Raw genomic sequence first — 20,919 nt, 5'->3', positions numbered from 1 at the left:
TCGACAGATGAAGACACTGGCACAGAGAGATGAAGTAACTTGCCCAAGGTTACACGGCCAGAGCATGAACTCTGGATAGTCCGGTGCAAGGATTCACATAAGTAACTATTGTGTTGTTCCGCCTGCCAAAGAAAAGGAAGGAGAATGATCCTTCACTTATCTGGAAATCACACACCCAACCTAGAATCAGAAAATTAGTAGCAAAGGGGCTTTAGGCAGAAAATAGAGTTACCTTAGAATTGAAGTTCTTTTTTTTTTTTTTTTTTTTTTTCTGTTTATTTATTTTGAGAGAGAGAGAGAGAGAGAGAGCATGAGCTGGGAGGGGCAGAGAGAGAGAGGGAGAAAATCCCAAGCAGGTTCCACACTGACAGTGCAGGATCTCAGGAACTGTGAGATCATGACCTGAGGCAAGATATGACCTGAGCCGAAATCAAGTGACTGAGCCACCTAGCCACCCTCGCATTGAACAGCTTTTGAATCTGGCCCCTTGACTTTGTAAATTTATATTCAAATATAGAGTGTTAGCACTACTGGTTGTATGTCAAAGGCCTTTGGGCACATTGGCAGCAGATCTGGGCCTAGATCCCGCTCTCCTTGACTCCTCGTACAGCAATTTGCCACATGCCTGTCACAAGTCCTATCTCATTAAGGATGTCCCCATGCTTATTATAGCCACAATTTGAATACGCTTCTAACTCCACATTGGAAGCAGCTGGGGATAGGATGGGGGAGTGCAAACTAAAAGAAGCCCAGAGTCACAATAATAATACCTAACATTTGACAGCTGGTACTTTGTAGTAAACAAAATTATTTTCAGTTTCATTATTATAGCTAAACCTCACGGTTACCCTATGCACAAATATTGTCACCCTGCTTTTATGGATGAGGGAAATCAGTGTTGGAAGAAACGTTGCAACTTACAAAGGACATAGAAGTTGGAAGCTATAAGTGAGGACTTAAACCCAAGTTTAATGACTCTAAAGTCTAGAAGTGACAGCTGATTGGCTGAGAACACAGGAGGAAACATAAAGTTGGAAAGGCACATATTATAGTAAGTAATAATAACTTATAGTATAGTAAGTTGGAAAGGCACATATTATAGTAAGTAAGTAAGACCAAATTTTGATCTTGGTCATTAGGAAAAGGCTTTATTCTCTTTACTTTTTTTCAGAAGGTAATATACAGGTGATACATTTTTAAAACATTAATTTAAAACCCATTGTAGAAGAATAAACATATGGAAATTTTATGTATTCATTTGTTTATTTAGGTATAATTGATATATAACATTATACTAGTTTTAGCTATAGAACATAATGACTCAACATTTGCATATTTTGCAAAATGATCACCACAATAAGTCTAGTTAACATTCATTATCAGGTATGAACTAGACATAGAAATTTTATTTACGTAAAATATAATGTTCAATTCATAAGATGTTACTGGGTTTTGTGTTGCTTTAGTAAGTAGAGAATAAACAGCTGGAGTCTATTACCTAGGGAGTTAAAAAGAGTTTGGGTAAGGTTAGTAATAATAAATTCTTGCTGCATATCTTGCGGCATATCGGGGGGATGTTTTGGGGCTAATATCAGGGATGCCAGTAACTCTGCCACAAAGCATTTATCTGTCATGGTCCTATTTAAAACAGAGCATTAGGAAAACTGAGCAGTGATCTAGGTTATGCTATGTTCCTTCTAGGTTTAAGCTTGTTCTTGGTTTAGAGAAAGGCCAATTGCTTAGTCCACATGTCATCTGGGCATTTATGTGTGACTAGGATAAGTTAGCAAGACTCTCTGTGCCTTACATCTGCCATACGTTCAATGGTATAAAGGTGAGCATAAAATCTCACCTGATAGTATAGTGTAGGGGGACCTTGGGCATTAAATGAGCTCGTACGTGTGACTTGCACATAGTAAACAATAATAGTATTGTTCTTGTTTGTAGAACTACGAGTGTTAATGACAGAAACATCTGTTGCCACCCTTACAATAAAAAGAAAGGTGCCTGGGAGCACTCGTTCTAGCAAATTATTCAGTTGCTCCAATTTCTCTCTCCTGAGTCTATTTATCAGTTCTGATCCTGGATGATGTGTTTGGCCTCCCCAAACCTCAATTTTAAAAATTATAAACTGGGAATCATATTCATATAAATTTCATGAAGTTGTTTTGAGAGACTGTTTGAATTACATACAGTGATCAATAAAGGGAAGCAATTATGATTATTAATAACTATTGCACACTTACTAGTGAAGCATTGTTCTAGAATCTTCAGGAGTGAGGAGTCTGTTGTTATACTTCTTGAGTTTGAATCCCTTTGCTGACTTTTGTTAGCTCTGTAACCTTGGGCAAAGTGCCTTAGCCTCTCTATGCCTCAGTTTCTTCATCCATAAAGGAGGACAATAATAGGACTTACTGCAGAGGACTGTCAAGAGATTGAAATGAAATAATGTGTAGAAAGCATTTAAAATAGACCTTTTAGGGGTGCCTGGTTGGCTCAGTCGGTTAAGCATCCGACTTCGGCTCAGGAGTTCGAGCCCTGCATCGGGCTCTGTGCTGACAGCTCAGAGCTGGGAGCCTGCTTCGGATGCTGTGCCTCTCTCTGTCTCTGCCCCTCCCCTGTTTACACTCTGTCTCCCTCAAAAATAAATAAGCATTTAAAATTTTTTTAAAAAATAAATAAAATAGACTTTTTATACTCTTTCAGTTTGGTCTTAACAAAGGAATAAGGACCAGTTTTTGGAATGGAATTTGAGACAATAATTTCTCTTTACTGCCTGTCATTTTTCCCCACACACCTTATGACATCATCTCTTGGACAATTTGCTATTCTCTGAACAAAGCCTGCATTGTCAACTTTAATCCTCTAGCTTACACCATCTCTTTCTACATGGATCTGCCTTTCTTTCTCCTCTTCTCCCTCTATTCTCTTTAAGGATCATCTCAACATGGATGAGGCTTTCGAGAGCAAAGGCATTCTCAGACTCCCACGCAGCATGCATGGTTGTCTATTTTCAGCTCTGAGTGCTTCAGATCATTGACCTGCTTGGATATCTGTCATTTCTTCTGTGATGTGACCATCTGGAGACAAGAGATCTATCCCGGTTATGTTGTTACCACTAATGTCTAGCATAGTTGTGGATATTAGAGACAATTTGTCCGTTCTTTCATTCATTTAATTATTTATTGAGTGCCTATTATGAGCCAGGTGCACTGTTCAAGGCACTATGGACACTAGAATGACCACCACCACCACCACCAACAACAACAAAATCCTTGCTCATGTAGACCTTCCTTCTAATGGAAGAGTCACTAATTGGACATCCAAGTGGAGTTGTCAGCTGACTGGATGGATATATGGGTCCGGAGTTGAGAATCATGGTCAGGGCTAAAGATGTAAATGTCAGAGTCATCACCATATAAATCATACACAAGACCCTAAAACTCAGTGATATCACTAAGGGAGTAAATGCCAACAACAACAACAAAATAATTCTATCTCCTACTGAATGAAAAATAACTAAAGATTAAATATAATAATACATACAAAGGATTTGCATAGCATAAGGTGCATCATAGGAGTCTACATGCATGCTTTCTGTTATTATGATGATGATTTTGCCACTCATCCTTCTAACATCTGTTCACCTAAAGTGTTCATTAATTTTTCACTGTCACTGAGATAAATTAAATGTGATTTTATTACTTCCAGGAACACTCACTGGAGAATGTCTACCGTCGAGCAGATTCAGAGAACACTACAATGTACCATGGAATTGTTTTTTCTACCCAAAGGCTCAAACTCTGCTGAAAGGTGAATAAGTTCCTCTGCCTATTTAGCCCCAGAACTTGTCTTATTGTTCTTTTTTTTTTTTTTTTCTGGAAGCACGGAAGCGAAGACGGACCAATGCTCGTGTAAAGTACTTCTGCCTATCACACTTGCTGCTCTATATCCACTGGCAGAAGGCAATTCGAAAGTAAGAAAGTTAAACTTTAACCTGCAATCTAAGCAGCTAACATAGCAATGCTTTGTATTTTATAGACCTGGTGGAGTGTAAAATTGAGTCTGAAGTGTTAGGCTCCCATTTCACTTTTTAAACGAAACAGGCAGAAACTGGCATTGACTGGATTCATGTTCAGCCCAAATGTTACTTCTTAGGTCAACGCTAATGGAAAATAGGTATTTATGACTCCTATTAGAAAGTGCATGAGTGACCAATCCTAAAATTATTAATAAAAGAAAAAAATAGAGAAGGCTTTTGGTTATCTAAGCTTCTATGTAACTTCTTATGAATAGTTATAACTCTACCCCTTTGGCCCACATTAACAGTAAGAAAATAGTAGAAAAATCCAGTGGGAAGCAACAGACTTAATCATATAAGTAACCTGGAAAGAAAAGATACACCAGTTAAAAATAAAGCTTGCTTCAAGAACGGTTTTTGTTCTTCAGACACTTTAAGCCAATTTGTAGAAAATAAAATCATCATCTTAACCCATTTTTGTGACCTTCTCTGTTCCTCATCTTGCTTAATGCCCCCAATTATCCTTTTGGTAGAATCACTTTGCCCCTTTCCTGTCTTACCTCAGTGGTACCAACTGTTTCCCAGTGTGTCCATCTGTATCTCCACCATGTGTCCCACATCTATCCTCTCCCTTCCACTACTAATTTTAGTAACTTTTCTTTGTTTGAGTATAGTAGACACATTGGGTCACATTACTTTCAGGTGTACAACACAGTGATTCGACAAGTTTATACATGATGCTCTGCACCCCACAAGTGTAGCTACCATCTGTCACCATGCATCGCCATTAAAACACCATTGACTATATTCCCTATGCTGTGCCTTTTATTCCTGTGACTTATTCATTCCATAATTTCATAAGTGGAAGCCTGTGTCTCCCACCCCCCTTAACCTATTTTGCTCATCCTCTCCCCCTTCACTCTGGCAACCATCAGTTTGTTCTCCAAATTCACAAGTCTGATTCTGTTTGTTTGTTTGCTTGCTTAAAGTGTTTATTTAAATTCTGGTTAACATAAGTGTAATATTAGTTCCTGTTCCTGGAAGTATTGCTTTTCAAATAGTGCTCCATAAATGTATGCCACGTTGACAGGAAATCCAGTAAACCAGCTGTGCTGGGACTCCTGTCTCTGTCTTTCTTATACGAAGAGTCATTCATGGTTTAATGAAGATTCTTGGTAAATATATGATTGACCAGGAAAAAGAATGCTCATCTTTCTATTTGTTACTAAATACCTTATGTGACTTTGGATAAGCCACTTTATCTCTCCATTTTTTTAGTTTGCAAAATGGAGAGTATAACCTTGTGATCTGTCATTCTCCCAGGAGTTTTATGAAGATGAAATGATATAATCAGGATACAGAATTTTAGAAACTATTAAAGACCATAAAAAAGACAGGGGCAGGGGTTCCTGGGTGGCTCCGTCGGTTAAGTGTCCAACTTCTGCTCGGCTCAAGTCATGATCTCACAGCTCATGGGTTCGAGCCCCATGTTGGTCTGTGTGCTGACAGCTCAGAGCCTGGAGCCTACTTCAGATTCTCTCTCTCTCTCTCTCTCTCTCTCTCTCTCTCTCTCTTTCTCCACCCCTCCCCCACTCACACTCTGTCTCTCTCTCCTTCTTAAAAATAAGTAAATATTAAAAAATAAACAAAAAAGGGACAAATATTCAGATTAGTAAAACATAGTTTACAGCAAGTAAATGATAGTGCCAACTGGTATGAAATCTGAGTTACGTGGAAGTTCTAAGTTTTCCCACTTCCTGCTTCTCATTGGTGGTGAAATGCCACGAAAGGAGGAAATTTTATGCTACCTTTGAAACATCCACCATTTGTCACAGCCAGGAATAAAAGGTGCCATCTCATTGGCTCCTGCAATGCTAGACCTGGAAGGAGACTTGAGCCACAGTCTGTGCTTCTCCTTTGTAGATGGTGAGACTAAGGTCCAGAGAGCAGAAAGAACTCATTCAAGGGGCCACCACCATTTCTCTGGACAATCTGGGGTGCTCCAACATAAGTTAAATTATGTTGGAGCAGGTAAGTGGGAAAAAAAAAAAAACCCTCTAAAGCCAATCAAAACATTGAACATAACTAGAGAACTGGTAAAGTACAGACTCTGGAGCTCAACTTCTGGGTCAACCTTTTCCCCCGCCCCCACACCACTTACTGATAATGTGATTCTCAGCCTTCATTTTCCTACTTTGTAAAATGGGACTAATAAAGGGAGTCTGTCTTATAGGACTATTTTAAGTTACAATGAGTTAAACAGTGCAAAGCGCTTAGAACTGTACCAACCACATAGTAAGTACTAGATGCTTGTTAAATAAATAAAAATAACATCTGAGTATTTGAACATAACATTTTTAAGGCTCATATATAAAACAAAATTAAAGGACCTTGCTTTCTCCTTGCAACTTAAGTTTACAAAACTTCATGAGTTATACTTTTGTTCCTCCAAAAATTTTCCCGGCTATATGTCCAGTCAGAGTTTTTACTTAAAGTCACTAAATAATTAACATGAGGTTAATTAATCGTGAGGAAGTTACACATTAAAAAAAAATTCCTGGAGGTTACTGTTGTATTTTTAATTGGCAGCATGTTAGCAGTTTAAGTCACTTTTTGAAAACAAATTCTCCAACAGCCAAGTGTTGATGCTTTTTCTGCCAAGAGAGACATCTAAAACTTTCCATGATCATCAATATGCCACCAGGCAAAACAAAACACACTGAAATGTTGTGCTGTCTTTGATACCAAAATCTGAAGTAAAAGTTAGGAAATTATGTTTTGCAATTATGCAAGGTAATATGATGATTATGGCTTCTGGATTGTGAGTAGTCTAGCCCCAAAATTATTTTGTTGCATCCACTCTCCTGTGTTCAAACCAACAACAAAAGCCACTGGAATGAAGCTTTCATTTAGTGAATCAGTCATTTTGATTGAATGGGGGTGCCCAGATTTACCGGGAAGATATTATGAAATGCACTTAAATAAAAACATGTATATAAATATAAATACAGAAAATCGAGTGCTTAATATTCTATCTTTGCATTGGTTCCTGATTATTGTCTAGTAAGTAATCTTTTGGTTACCATAATGTCCTTTGAATAAATAGGGAAAATGATTACTTTACAAAAACAAAATTGGGGCATAGAGAGACAAAGAAAATTACCCAGAGTTATCTGATAAGGAGATACAGAGATATAGTCAAAGACTTGACAGCATTTTTTTTTTTTTAAGAAAAAAGTATTTGTGCTTACCCAGAGTATAGGAGCTGGGATTTATTGATAGTAAGCTGTTCATGAAATAGCTAGTTGAAGTCCTTAAACCTAAAATTGTCTACTGAATACCAGCAGATTTTATCAGCCAGTTGTCAGCCTATCATGGAATTGGGAACAAAACTTCTGAGTAGAACAGCATGACTGAGAATTGATACTGGTCCTGTAGATCACCAATCCATGGCTTCCAAGATACACAGAGTCTGGAAAATCTCCATTTGGCCTCTGGAGCCACTCTCTATCCTTCTACATGCTGTCCTAGGTCTGGGAGACTGGCCTTTATGGATATTATCTCAACTTCTCACCCTCTGGCCAAAGGAAAGCACAAACAGGAGATCAGAGAGGAGGAATCCCTCTGGGATCCCTCCTTGGTGGAGACTGGGCTATAGTGGCTGCTTTCCTCTTCCAAGGGCCAGAATCCCTATTGTGAAACCCTCTCTGCTTGTTATAGCTGTAGCTATGGCTTTCTTCCTCTCTGGTAACAGTACAGAAATGATGACTTCACTCCTACTAGACTTGAGTGTTTCACCAGCCTCCTTGGGTCAATTCCTGCCCGTAACTTTGCAAATAATCCCTTCATTAAATTCCCTTTGATGGCCCTATTAAAGTGTGCCTTATGTTTCCTGCCTGGACTCTGATTGATACTAAATCACAGAATTTCAGTGTTGGAAAGTACTGGACCTGAGTCAAGTCTCTCCTCTTAGATTTCTTTAATAGCTCTGTTATTTTGAGAAAATTCTTTCTTTTATATAGATCTCAGTTTTCTCATATATAAAATAGGCTATACTCCTTGTAATAGGCTATTGTTGCTGTTGCTATTGTTATAATAAATACTTAAAACATGTAAAATAAGATGAACTTTTGCTTAGACAGAAATTCCCCTTCACTCTCTCCTTGAATTTTTTCCGGAAGAGTTCTTCTATTGCTATGACAGTCCTATATCTTGCAGCCATTCAATAAGTGCATCTGTATCATGGGACTAAGAGGATTTGGGGTGTGCGTTTATTCCAACTTCTTAGTTATAGATTCTTCACAAGTCATTAAAACCTTTTCAGGACACAGGGGTCTCCATTGTGAAATGGGGATGTACGACCTACGTTTCTGGGTGTAGAGGGCCAGACCTAATGCTTTCCCACCATTCCTTCCTATTTGAAGATTTGTAATTCAAAATAGGAAACCGAGCTATAATTACACACCTAAAGAGGCTTCCACAATCAGTATCAGGGGTAGCTGGTGAATCTCAGCTTGATAAAGTGATGAAGACAGCAGGCTCTGGAGTCAGAATCCCAACTCTGTTGATTGGAAAAATTATCTAACTTCTCTGTGCCTCAGTTTTCTCAGCCATTAGAGAAAAATAGTGCATCAGAGTAAAACAGTACATCTGCCTCAGAAGGCGATCGGGACTGTCAACTGAGTTAATACTTGTTGTATATTCATACTGGTGATGTTTCATGTACTAAGTACTTTGTATGAATTATCTCGTTGCATCCCATAACAACCCATTTCTCTGATGATCACAATGGTCTTTCTTGTACCACAAATGTGTTATGCTCCTTTTGTCCTTAGAGCCTTTGTTCTTGCTGTAGTCTCTTGCTTGGAACTTTCTCTCCAGACCCTTATGCTACTGGCCTCCTCTTGTTTTTGGGTCTCAAAAGTAACCCCATCAAAGAAGCTTTCCTTGACTCATAGTAGCTCTTCTACCAACATTCAGTTTCCATCATTTTGCCACAGGTTTTCTTTATAATACACATCATCTAAGATTATCTTTTTTTTCATGTTTATAATCTTTCACCCCATATACTCTCCATGAAGGCAGTGAATTAATGTGTCTTAATCCTCCAATATAAAGCCAGTCCCTAGAATTGTGTGGGCAAAACATGGTCTCTCAAAATAATAATAATAACAATGTGAAACAAATGACCAAGTAAGGAAACTAAGGGGCCAAATAATTTAATTAAATAACTCCGGCCATTTTTGTTAGTAGAAGGCACAACAGGAATTCAAATATATGCCACAAGGACATTAAAGCCCACCCAGCCTCCATCTGCCTCTTTCAGTAGTTCTTGGAAGGCATAACGAGGGTCTGAGCAAGAGCCCTAGCACAAAATAGAAGTCCACTTAAAAGATATTTCAAAGAGAAAATTGGCCAGACTTTAGTGGCTAGTAAGATGGTGGGTGGGGAGCATAAGGTGAAAGAAAGCTGATTTTAATTTCAGCAAGTGGACAGCTTCCAATGAATGATACAAGAAAGTCGGGGAGGGGGATTGGGTGCAGCTGACCAGGCCACCAATAGCTGGCTAGGGCTCTTTTCTGCACCTAGAGATGGGTGCTCAAAGAGCAGTGGACAGTTTGTCTTGAAATTGGGCACAGGGCCAAAACTTGAAAGCGAATCCTTAACGCACAGCCCAGGTGTCTCCAGCCTCAGTTCCTGTCCTGATTCGATCTGCCACCTCCTTCTCAGAGGCACGTTTGTTGTTTCCCAACCTCTTTCCAAGGCACTTAGAATTTGATATCTGCCTGACAAGCATCAAAGTCAAGATGTGTGCTTTCACACAAAAAGGTCGGGGCTTATTATTTTTGCCTTTTGTTAAAGATGAGTAATATGTTTGATTTTCAAAAATTTAATAATGTCTATAATAACGTTTCATGTAGAAACTCTGTGTCATGTGCTACTTCTTTTAATGCTTTCATTTGAAGGGCAAACAGCAGAACAAATATTTCAAGTCTGCATTTAAAAAAATTACTATAGTTTCCAAATATTGATGATATTATATCCATGTAACAAAAAAAACCCTCAACAAATAATACGCATAATGTGTCTAAATATTTAAAAGGCTAACGCAAAAAACAATTTACTAATATACATGAGGAAGCTCGCATTCACATAATTTAATGCTTTTCTCCAATAATTCCAAAATCCAGGAGAAAAATAATCTAAAAGACATACACGGATATATACACAGAGATGTTTATCTCAGTGCTATTTATATTATGGGATAAAAAGGGAAAAGGGAAAAAAATCTAAATATTCAGAAGCCAGGGAATGTGGTCAAAGATAGTATATAGTCACTTTTCAATGTAATAATGTGCTGCCATTAAGAATGACAATATAGTTTTAATAACAAGGTTAATATTTTGAAAGTATGCAATGTAAGAGAAGGATAAAATTTGGTATAGATGATATCATTAATGCACACACATCAATGGAAAAAGATATTATTTATTATTTGCAGTTACTTCAAGGCAGAGGGGTATACTAGGACTAGGAATGTGTTGTGTGTGTGTGTGTATGTGTGTGATTTCTTATCTTTTTTTATACTTTATAAATCTACTGCCATGAATAGGAGTGACTTTTGTGAAGCCTCCCAGTTCTGAAGGAGAAGGGGGAAGAGGAGGAAGGTCATCCTGTGGAGGAAGGAGCAGGTGCTACAGATTACTCTCCAGCATTGGACTGGAACCAACATGGTTGAAAGTTAAAAAGGAGGCTGATTTGGGCACAGCATGAGGAAGAATGCTCTTCAAAGTCGGCAACCACCAAATGGGTGTCTCCTTGAAGAAGCAGCGTGGCTCCCCGATGATGACAGAGGAGTCTGTCTGGAAACCAGATGTGAGATGATGCTACAAGTCTTCTTAGACTTTCAGGTTCTTTATTTTATTTTTTTTAATTTTTTTTTTAATGTTTATTTATTTTTGAGACAGAGAGAGACAGAGCATGAATGGGGGAGGGTCACAGAGAGGGAGACACAGAGTCAGAAGCAGGCTCCAGGCTCCAAGCTGTCAGCACAGAGCCCGACGTGGGGCTTGAACTCAAGGACCATGAGATCATGACCTGAGCCGAAGTCAGATGCTTAACTGACTGAGCCACCCAGGTGCCCCTCAGGTTCTTTAAATAGAGATCCAAGTGCTCCATAACTCAGCAGGAGTTTAGGGCCCTTTCTGTAGGAAATTTTTTTCTTTTGTTATTTGCATAATATTGATAAATCTCACTTTCCTGCCCTGAGGAATGAAGACGCTTTCTTACCTGCCTTTGTGGAAAATAAAATGGAATTCTGAACGAGTATTTGCCCTTTGTTAACTACCTTTCAGCCCCTTAGCTTTGAAGATGCATGGGATCTGATGGCGAATATTCATTCCCTCAGCCACAGTGCAGCTCATTCAAGCCTAGAACTAGCATTGTCAAACCTCATCATAGGGTTCTCTGTGGTCTGGCATGCAGACATTTGGTGTCCATGCTTTTCATCCTGGTGGCCTAAGGGTCCTCTGGCACTCCGGGCACCTGGCTCTCACCATCTGCCTTGTGTTTTCATATCATCTTTTCAGTCTGTGCCCAACTGCTTAGGGTCCGATGATGGATAGGGATCCATGAATACCACCCTTTTGATATAGCAATGCAATTAATGTGATCTCCTTTCCAAATAATCTACTTCCACATGTTGAAGCTTTCTTGTGACAGGTGGCTAGTGAGGAGAGGGTGGCTAGTGAGGAGAGGGTGGCTAGTGGGAAAGGGAGATATGTCTGCAGAATTTTGGGTCTCAATCCAAGTCTAGCATGGGTTCAATATCAGCCAGTTTTATGAAATCCCTTTTATTTTATTTTATTTTTTATTTTTTTAATCTTTATATATTTTTGATGGAGAGAGAGAGAGAGAGATAGAGCATGAGCAGGGGAGGGGCAGAGGGAGAGGAAGACAGAATCCTAGCAGGCTCCAGGCTCTAAGCTGTCAGCACAGAGCCTGACATGGGGCTTAACCTCAAACCATGAGATCATGACCTGAGCTGAAGTGGGGTGTTCAACCAACTGAGCCACCCAGGCACCCCTGAAATTCCATTTTTTATAAAAATATCAGTTTTTAGTATTATTCTGCTCATTATTTGGAGTCTTTTTATATTTTTTTTTATTTTTTCCTTTCAGGAAACATCCTTACTTTTCCTTCATGCTTAGTTAAAACGTTCATTGCATTTTCCATGAACGTTTATTTGGGGTATGGCTTTACGAGGGATTGGTGCAGGAAGACCAATTAGGGCATGGCGATTTTGTTCTTCCCAAGTGAGTACTGGAAACCATCCTAAAGTTATATTTTACCTGTCTACTGTGTACAAATGACTACGTTTGCAGTGAATTTCTGGTAAATTGGCAATTTTGATTCCAACTTGATATGAGAAAAGCAATGGTTCTAATAAACATTTGCTGACAAATGGTGGCCATAAAAATGCCTGCAGCTTCAATATTGTGGAGGATTAGGGCTTTGGCATTATTCTGGGATTATGGCCTTCTAGGTTGCTGATGACACGTTATGTTTTTGTTTGTGAGATGGTGTGTGTAATGTGTGCAATGAGGGGAAAAATGATCAAAGCAATGGATCTCAACCATAATTTAAATATACATAATTTAAATGTACATCAGATTGTCACTAATAAAAGTCATTTTGTCCTGCCCTTATTCTCCACAGAATGTTCTAGTAGGGTAGGGCTATTTTAAAGCTACTATATCTCCCAGAACCAGAATAGGAACTGACATATAATACATTTATGTTGAATGAATAAGTGAATTAAATCTTATTATCATGATATATTGTGTTTAACCAATGCCACTGAAATAAGATGGGTTTTTGTTTTGTTTTGTTTTGTTTTTTGTTTTTTGTTTTTTTCATCCTGGGATTTTTGACTGGATGTATTTGGTCGTTTGAGGTGCTTACTATATTTTCTCCATTTGTGTTGTGGAGACTAATGTCATTTTAGGGTGTTCTCATTTTTCACATCACTAAGTCCATTAGTTCCTATAAAATGGTGCATCAGGATATAAAGAGAGCCGGCAAAGATAGGGATAATAGCCCCACACCTAGAAAAAGTTTTAGTCAGCTTCCTCATATTGTGTTTCCTAGCTGTCAAAGAACACCGCCTTCTCTGTCTCATTCTAACACTTGTTTGATGTTTGAAAAAAATTGTGCATGAAAGAATGTTGGTAAACAGAATATTTGTAAAGGTTTATTATAAACTATATATGGTAACCTTACAAAATAAATAAAGCCTTTACTTTTGGCTAGCTCCTACTTTCTACTCCTTAAGAATGTCACAAAACTGGAGAGAAAGAGAAGACAGAGACGGTGAAGGTTAGTCTTCTGTGTAAACTCTGCTAGGTTAGGCACCCAGTTAGTTAATCAACACTAATCTCAATATTGCTGTCAAGGTGTTTTGCAGATCTGTTTACCATTTGCAATCAATCAGTTGACTCTACATAAAGGAGGTTGCCCTAGATAACGTGGGCAGGCCTCATCCATTGCTGAACAGCCTTGGGCAAAAACTGAGGTTTCCTGGGGAAGAAGAAATTCTGCCTCCAGACTAAAACATCAAATCCTGTCCGAGTTTCCAGGCTGCCAGGCTGCCCTATGCATTTCAGACACGCCAGCCCACATGTGAATCAATTCTTTAAAGTAAACACTTTTAGGGGCACCTAAAACAGGCGTCTGAACCAATTCTTTAAAACTAACATTTTTAGGGAGCACCTAGATGGCTCATTTGGTTAAGTGTTGACTTCAGCTCAGGTCATGATCTCTTGGTTCATGAGTTCGAGCCCCGCATCAAGCTCCTTGCTGACAGCTCGGAGCCTGGAGCCTGCTTCGGGTTCTGTGTCTCCCTCTCTCTGCCCCTCCCCCACTTGCACTCTGTCTCTATCTCTCGCTCTCAAAAACAAATAAATACTAAAATTTTTTAATAAACACCTTTATATACATGTTTCTGTGTATATGTATATATGTGCATACATATACGTATATGTGTATACACATATGTATACGTGTGTGTGTGTATGCATGGTATATATTGATTCTATTTTTCGACGGAACTCTGACTAACACAGAGAGAGTGGACAAAGGAAATAACTTGTGTCTGTGTCAACGGTTTCCACTGTGTAGTAGTTTTTCTAATGTCGTGATGTTTCTGAGGTTTGGCATTATCTAAATTACACACCAAATGCATACACGTGCATCAGGAAATCTATTAGGTAATGCAGGTTGAAGTGCGCTCTGTCAACAAGTCAGGGGATAGGAATCCCAAGAGCCCTCCGAGTCTACTCCCACCCTCTGATCGCACACAGATTTCCAAGTGTTTTGAAGCCCAGGCTCTTGTCACTAACACTGTGCTGTCCCTCTTCCAGCATGTGTGCCTCCTAACTGTGCAAAAGATCCCCTGGGTCTTTAGGTAAACGAGAGTACATCAATACACTTGGTTTTGCATAATATAACATACTGATTTTTTTTTTTAAGAAGCGAGAACTGCAGCGCATGCAGACCTACATGAAGGAAACAAACAGTTTGGAGGGGGAGAAAACAAACAAACAAACTTGCTTTGAACAGCAGGAGACGACGTTTTGGCAGCTGAGCAGGGCAAGAGCTTCATGAGTCGCTCTTTAATGCTGCGCTTGGTGCTGTTCTGGGCGTAGAGGAAACCTAGAACACAGGCGACCGGTGCTGTTAATGCTGTCTGCGGAGAGAAACGGGCATGCCGCACGGCTGAGCACAGGAAACTGGGCAGGCAGGGTATGGAGGCAGCCATCTGCTCAGGCAATCACAGGCAGTGGGTTGGGACCCCGGAAGGAAAAAAATCAATCAATCAATCAATCCTTTTTTTTCCCCTCCGTTTTTCTTATTTTTTAGGTTTTCTGTTCAAAACTTTCTGTCTCTTGCATTAAAGTGTATGGTGCGTTAGCAAGCGGGAATAGAATCTCGTGAGTATATCTTTCCAGTAGTAAAGGGAAAATCTCCTGGCTTTTTCTTCTTCTTCTTCTTTTTTTTTTTTTTTTTTTTTTTTTTTTTTTGGCCTTAGATTGGGAAAAGCACTGAAAGAGTTAACTGGATTGAAATTTCTATATTCAAACCAGAGTTAAGGGCCCGCGTGACAATCTTCTGTTCTCATTGCTCCCCATCTTTGATTACAGAGGGGATAGATGCTCTGCATAAATCATTCACACTGCAATCACCTGTTAGTACCTTTGCCTTCCCTGAAAATGAGAAAATAGATGTCCTTGATATGCAGATCCATTAGCATAAGCTGCCATGCCCAGGGATGCAACAATCCTTCACATTTTTCACGTGTGGACATTAATGGACAGAATTACTCAAGCGGAGTAATTGCAAAGGAAACAAGGTGTGTTCTCAAAATGTTAACCCAGGAATAGACGGAGCACTTCCGATGGTTGGGGAGGAATCAAGGAAAATCCACAGCACTTGGATGGTCAGGTTGGTAAATGCTTGAAACTACTCTGGGTGTCAGGAACCACAGCTGCCCTGCTCAGCATCAGCTTGCCCACTCGGAGTGCCCAGAGCCTGAGTTTGCCTGCCGATGCATATATATTGTCCCCCCTCCAAATTAGTTCAGAAGGTGTTGAACATAAAGCAGTAACAAGAGAATCCATTTAAATCTAGGCTAGACCGTCTTCCAATGGAATTGTAGAGCTCTGACCACAAGTCTACTAATTTATTTCCCTTTGGAGATGTGCGACCCCATCATCAGTGGGAACCGGGTAAAAAAAAACTGATAGATCTTTTGTGACGGGGGATGACAGTGAACCAGTAGATACATAAATCAAATCATATCATTTCTATGCTTAGAAGCCCTCTACAACCTTCACGTTATCCTTAGGAACAAAACACACTTCCTACCGTGGACCCCAGTCCGGCTCTGCCGGCTCTGTCTCCCATTTTGGCAAGATTTCCACCACCCTCTTGCACTGGACCATCAACCAATAACCAGGCTGTTCTTGCCTTTGTTGGAACACACAAAACAAATCTCTCCCCTGCCCTTGACACTTATAAGGTGTGAAATGTCTTGTTTCCTTGATATCCCAAGTGCTAATTGATGGCCTGGCATGTAAGTGGACATCAATAAATGTCTGACAAATGAGTGAATAAATTTACTTTCAATACCAAAACAAGACCTGATTTCATTTCCTTGATTAGTATATAAGTAAGCTTTTAAACTTGTAAAATAAATCTGATTTACATAAAGCAGACCATTTAGGTGGCTTCTTCCTTCTACATTTAAGAGGGACACATTCATCTAAGTGCTGTCTCCTTTGTAAACTTCTCTGGGTCAGTAGGATTTTGCTTGATTTTAGTGTCCCAAGTAGAACATTCTGCTCCTCTTTCTAGGAGCATTCTGCTCCTCTTTCATTTCCAACCCCCCTTGCCATTGTATGTACAGTCCAGTGGCCCTCCACCAATTATCAACTTCAATAGGCCCATCCAGCCTTTAAAACTCAATTCAAACACACTTGCTTCCAGTAAACTTTCTCTGTTGTATCTCCAACCTTCCTGAAGGAAAGGACTTTTCCATCCTCTGTTCCATCTTCGCTGTTGCTCCTGTGCTGACACTCTACTATTCTGGGTACCATATCCTATTATAGAGTGAGACCCTATTATGATAAGGAATTAGAAAAGGTTCTACCAGTTATCAGCAGAAGAGAGACTGTAGTTGTACCTCTTACCCAGCTCCTATACTTCAAGTTTGATTTCTTGATGTCCAGCCAAACTCCACAATCATCCCTGAAATTGGCACATGGCAAACACTCAAGAAATATTTACCATTTGCTCGATTTCCTCTTTTTCCCTTGGATTCTGATACCTGCCAAGCTCACTCTATGTGACAGCTGCTGGACCCTCAGCTCTGGGTGTAGGGAGGGATCTACCTGTTTCCTAAACATTCACAACTATTAATGGTCACTCCCCGACTCTACCCCAATTTGCTAATTAATGATGTTCTTCCTTGGAACGTCTTTTGAAATTCTCTTGGGACTACAAGGTAGACAGGTTGCTGTTTCTAATCAGGAGTCAGACGTCCCAGACTTCAGTCCCCTGTTTTACTATTTCAAGTTGAGTGCCCTTGGACAGATAATTAAACTTCTTTGGGTTTCTGTCTTTTCTTTCTGAAACAAAAGGATTTATACTAAAGGATCTTGGTTGTAAGCACACAGTTTAAAGATCCCGTTTTGAAGTATATTTAAATAGAAATTGTGTATAATTTCTAACTTTTTTTGTTTAACCCTGGTAGATGGATAAATCAACTTTTATTTGACTACAGACATTATTCAAATTCTCTAGGGGCTTTACCTTCCAAATAAATAGGAAAATGATCTATCATAAATGTTAAAAATAATATAAAATTTCCCAAAATATGTGGAAAGGCAAACATTTTAATTTAATTTAATTTAATTTAGTTTAATTTAATTTAATTTTATTTTATTTTATTTTATTTTATTTCCAGTGTAGTAAAAATACAGTGTTATATTAATTTCAGGTGTACAATACAGTGATTCAACAATTCCATATGTCACCCAGTGCTCATCACAACATGCACTCCTTAATCTACCTTGTTTTTACAGTGTTTTCTACTCAATGAGAACTTTAGCTTCTGTAAGTCAGGATGCAGACATCATAAAACTTCCCCTATCTCCACCCCCTTCTCTGCTATAGATCATTCTGCTCTTTTTTCCTTAAAGTGTAGTGGTTGAATGTTCAAGCACTGTATTAAAACAACCTGGATTCAGATCTCAGTACTTTATGGCACTGGGTAAGGTTACTGAATTTCTCTGAATCTCAGTTTCCTCATCAACAGAATGGATTAGTAATAGTATCTATTAGAATCTAATGATATAATATAAAGCATCTAACACAGTGATTGTTCACAATGTACTTTCAATAGATGCTAGATATTAATTTTTTTTTTCAGTTCTTTGGGTCCTCCTGCCACAGGTCCTTTCCAGGTGCTATTACCTCTCACTGAACTTTTGTTTTACCTCCTTGTGGCTTTGATAACTCTTGTCATCTTTGAGATTTCAGGTCAATAATCACTTTCTGAAAAACCCTGCATGATGAATGGAACTAGATTATGAACAGCTCTATTACATGCTCCCAGAGTTTCCTATATTTCTCTTTCATGGCATTATCATGAATCTAATTAAAACAATTGATGACTCAATTAGATATTTGACATATGTCTTCCTTACTGCGGTGTAAGATGGAAGATGTCTACTTCCAGCTTTAGACAGTAAATGTTGCTGAATGTGTTATCCCACTATAAGCATCCATAATACTGGTCCAGCCACATGAGGCAACTGTTCTCAAGTACTGAAAAACAAGCAATGTAGAACTGTAGTGCAAGAGAGAAAAGAAACCCAAGAGTTGAGTTCCACAAATGCCCTGTCTCTCTCTGCCAAGTGGCTTGTCCTTTCCATAGTTCCGAGAGGTGGAGACCATGCTTACTGAGATGAAATGGCAGACATCAGAATTCTGGACTCCTAAAGGGACTGGAATTTTCAGGAGAGGGTGTAGGAAAAGAGAGATTCTTCTATGTGCGTCAGAAGGGAGGATTTGTGTGAAGATTAAATGTGGGTCATTGTGATGATTAATTTTGTGTTCAACTTGGCTAAGCTAATAGATGCCCAGCTGGTAAAGCATCATTTCTGAGGGTATCTGTGAGGATGTTTCTGGAAGAAATTAGCATTCAAATTGGTAGACTGAGTGAAGAAAATCACCGTTACCAATGATAGTGGTCATCACCCAGTAAGTTGAGGGTTTGGATAGAACAAAAGGCAGAAGAGGGGTGAATTTGTTCTTTGCCTCATTTGGAACATCCATCTTCTCCTGCTCCCAGACATTGGGGCTCCTGGTTCTCAGGCCTTTAGGTTTGGACTGGAACTATACCACCAATTTTCCTGGACCTCCAGCTTTCAGATGGCAGATTGGGGGACTTCTTAGCCTCCATAATTGTGTGAGCCATTCTTTCATAATAAATCTCTTTCTTTGTATCTCTATCTATCTATCTACCTATCTATCTATCTATCTCCAGTGGATTCTGTTTCTCTGGAGAAGCCTGCCTAATATAGTCACTGATCAAGGCCTGAGTGATGCATGTTCAGGATCAGACTCCGTAATACTTAGGAGGCAGAAGCTGCTAAAGGGCTGAGAATTGAATGGAAATACCAGAAGTCATGTCATGCTGGGAAATATTGAAATTCTGACTTCATTAAAAACAAAGAAAAGAAAAGAAAAGAAAAAGAAAAAGGAAAAGAAAAACAAAAGGAAAGGAAGGAATGAAGGAGTAAACTGCAGTGCTGCATTAAATACCACTGGCATTCACTGGAGAGCTCAGAGACTATGTTCTTGGAGTAAGGATCATTTCCCAGGGTAAAGGCCACACCCCATGACTACATATAAAACCAAAATTAACCTATCCTAACAAACAGTAGAACGAAAGTTGGTAAGACCAAAAGGACTAGTAACTATGGAATACCTTCCAGAAAATATTTGACACACTTGAAAAGAACATAACAAAATCCAAACTCCTTACAATGTATTGTAATAATGTCCGTCATGCTACCAAAAATGAACAAATGTAAAGGAGCAGAAAAATGTGACCCATAATCAAGATTTGAAGAAAAAACAATCGATAGAAATAGAGTCTGGGATGACACAGATGTCAAAATGACATTAGCGAAAGAGATGGTCATAATCAGTAAACAGTTGAAAACATTTGGCAATAACATTAAAACTATAGAAAGGAAATAAATGAAGATTCTAAAAATGAGAAGTAAAATATCAAAAATAGAAACACTTCTTTAGATGGACAACATCAGACAGGGACTACTGAAAAAAGATTTATGAGCTTGAATAAGATAAAAAATAAGATAAAAAGAGAGAAGTTTGAAAAAAGTGTCCCAAATATTCCAAATTTAGTTATAAACATTAATGTACAGATCCAGAAAACTTTTTGAACCGTGATTTAGATAAATACAGGATGACTCATGCATAGACATATCACAAACTGGTAAAAAAATTAGAAAAAAAAAAACTTAAAAAAACCCCCAAACCTAGAAGAAAAGGACATATTACATACAGAGGTTAAATAATATACGAGAATGGTTTCTCATCAGAAACAATGGAAGCCAGAAAACGATGGAATGAGTGCTGAGGGACTACAAAGACTTTCAACTGAGAATTCTATATTCAGTGAAAATAATCTTTTGAGAAGGATAGTGAAATAAAGACATTTTCAGATACAGTAAAGCTGAGAAAAACCATAGCTACCAGAGCTGCATTACCAGAAGTGCTAAAGGAATTTCTTCAGGCTTCAAGGAAATGATGTGGTATGAACATCTACAGGTAGAAATAAGTGAAGAGCAAAGTAAAGGAAAAACTGAAAATATGTGAACAAATATAAAATAGTATCTTATTTCCTCTTATTTCCTTTGTATAAAACAAAAATAAGTATTGTGGAGTTCGTTACATTTGTGGATATAAAATTTCTGACAATAGCAGAAGACATAGGAGAAGGTGAATGGAACTTTTACTGATAGTACATTTTACACTAAGTGGTACAATATTCATGCTAAGTAGTCTGATTAAGTGAAGGAGACATATTACAAACTCTAGATGCTAGGGAAACAAGTAAATAATAGTAAAAGGAGGTACAGTTAAAAAGCCAATTGAGGAATTAAAACGGAATACCAAAAATATTCAGTTAGCCCCAAAGAAGTCAGGGACAGAGGAACAGAAAAGCATAGAGAGAGCATACTAACACAGCGGACTGTATTCAACCGTATCATGAAATCAGAAACCAAGTCTGTCTTATCTACTAC

General features: G+C 38.7%; 1 protein-coding gene across 3 annotated transcripts in view; it reads right to left on the bottom strand.

Moving 5' to 3' along the window:
- KCNIP4 (potassium voltage-gated channel interacting protein 4) overlaps positions 1 to 20,919 on the bottom strand; it is a 543,363-nt gene that overhangs the window by 121,981 nt on the left and 400,463 nt on the right. The window contains exon 1 of one of the 3 annotated variants that reach the window (XM_058722966.1): positions 14,629 to 14,761. The exons of the other annotated variants lie outside the window; for them this stretch is intronic. Coding sequence (XP_058578949.1) covers positions 14,629 to 14,684 — 56 coding nt within the window. The 5' untranslated portion in view covers positions 14,685 to 14,761. Of the gene's footprint in view, positions 1 to 14,628; positions 14,762 to 20,919 lie in introns of those variants that run through there. 3 annotated transcript variants of the gene reach the window in all.

The sequence above is a fragment of the Neofelis nebulosa genome, chromosome 3, assembly GCF_028018385.1.
Source record: "Neofelis nebulosa isolate mNeoNeb1 chromosome 3, mNeoNeb1.pri, whole genome shotgun sequence".
Taxonomy (NCBI): domain Eukaryota; kingdom Metazoa; phylum Chordata; class Mammalia; order Carnivora; family Felidae; genus Neofelis; species Neofelis nebulosa.
Note: the sequence above shows the minus strand (reverse complement) of the source record. Positions and strands in the feature narration are given on the sequence as shown.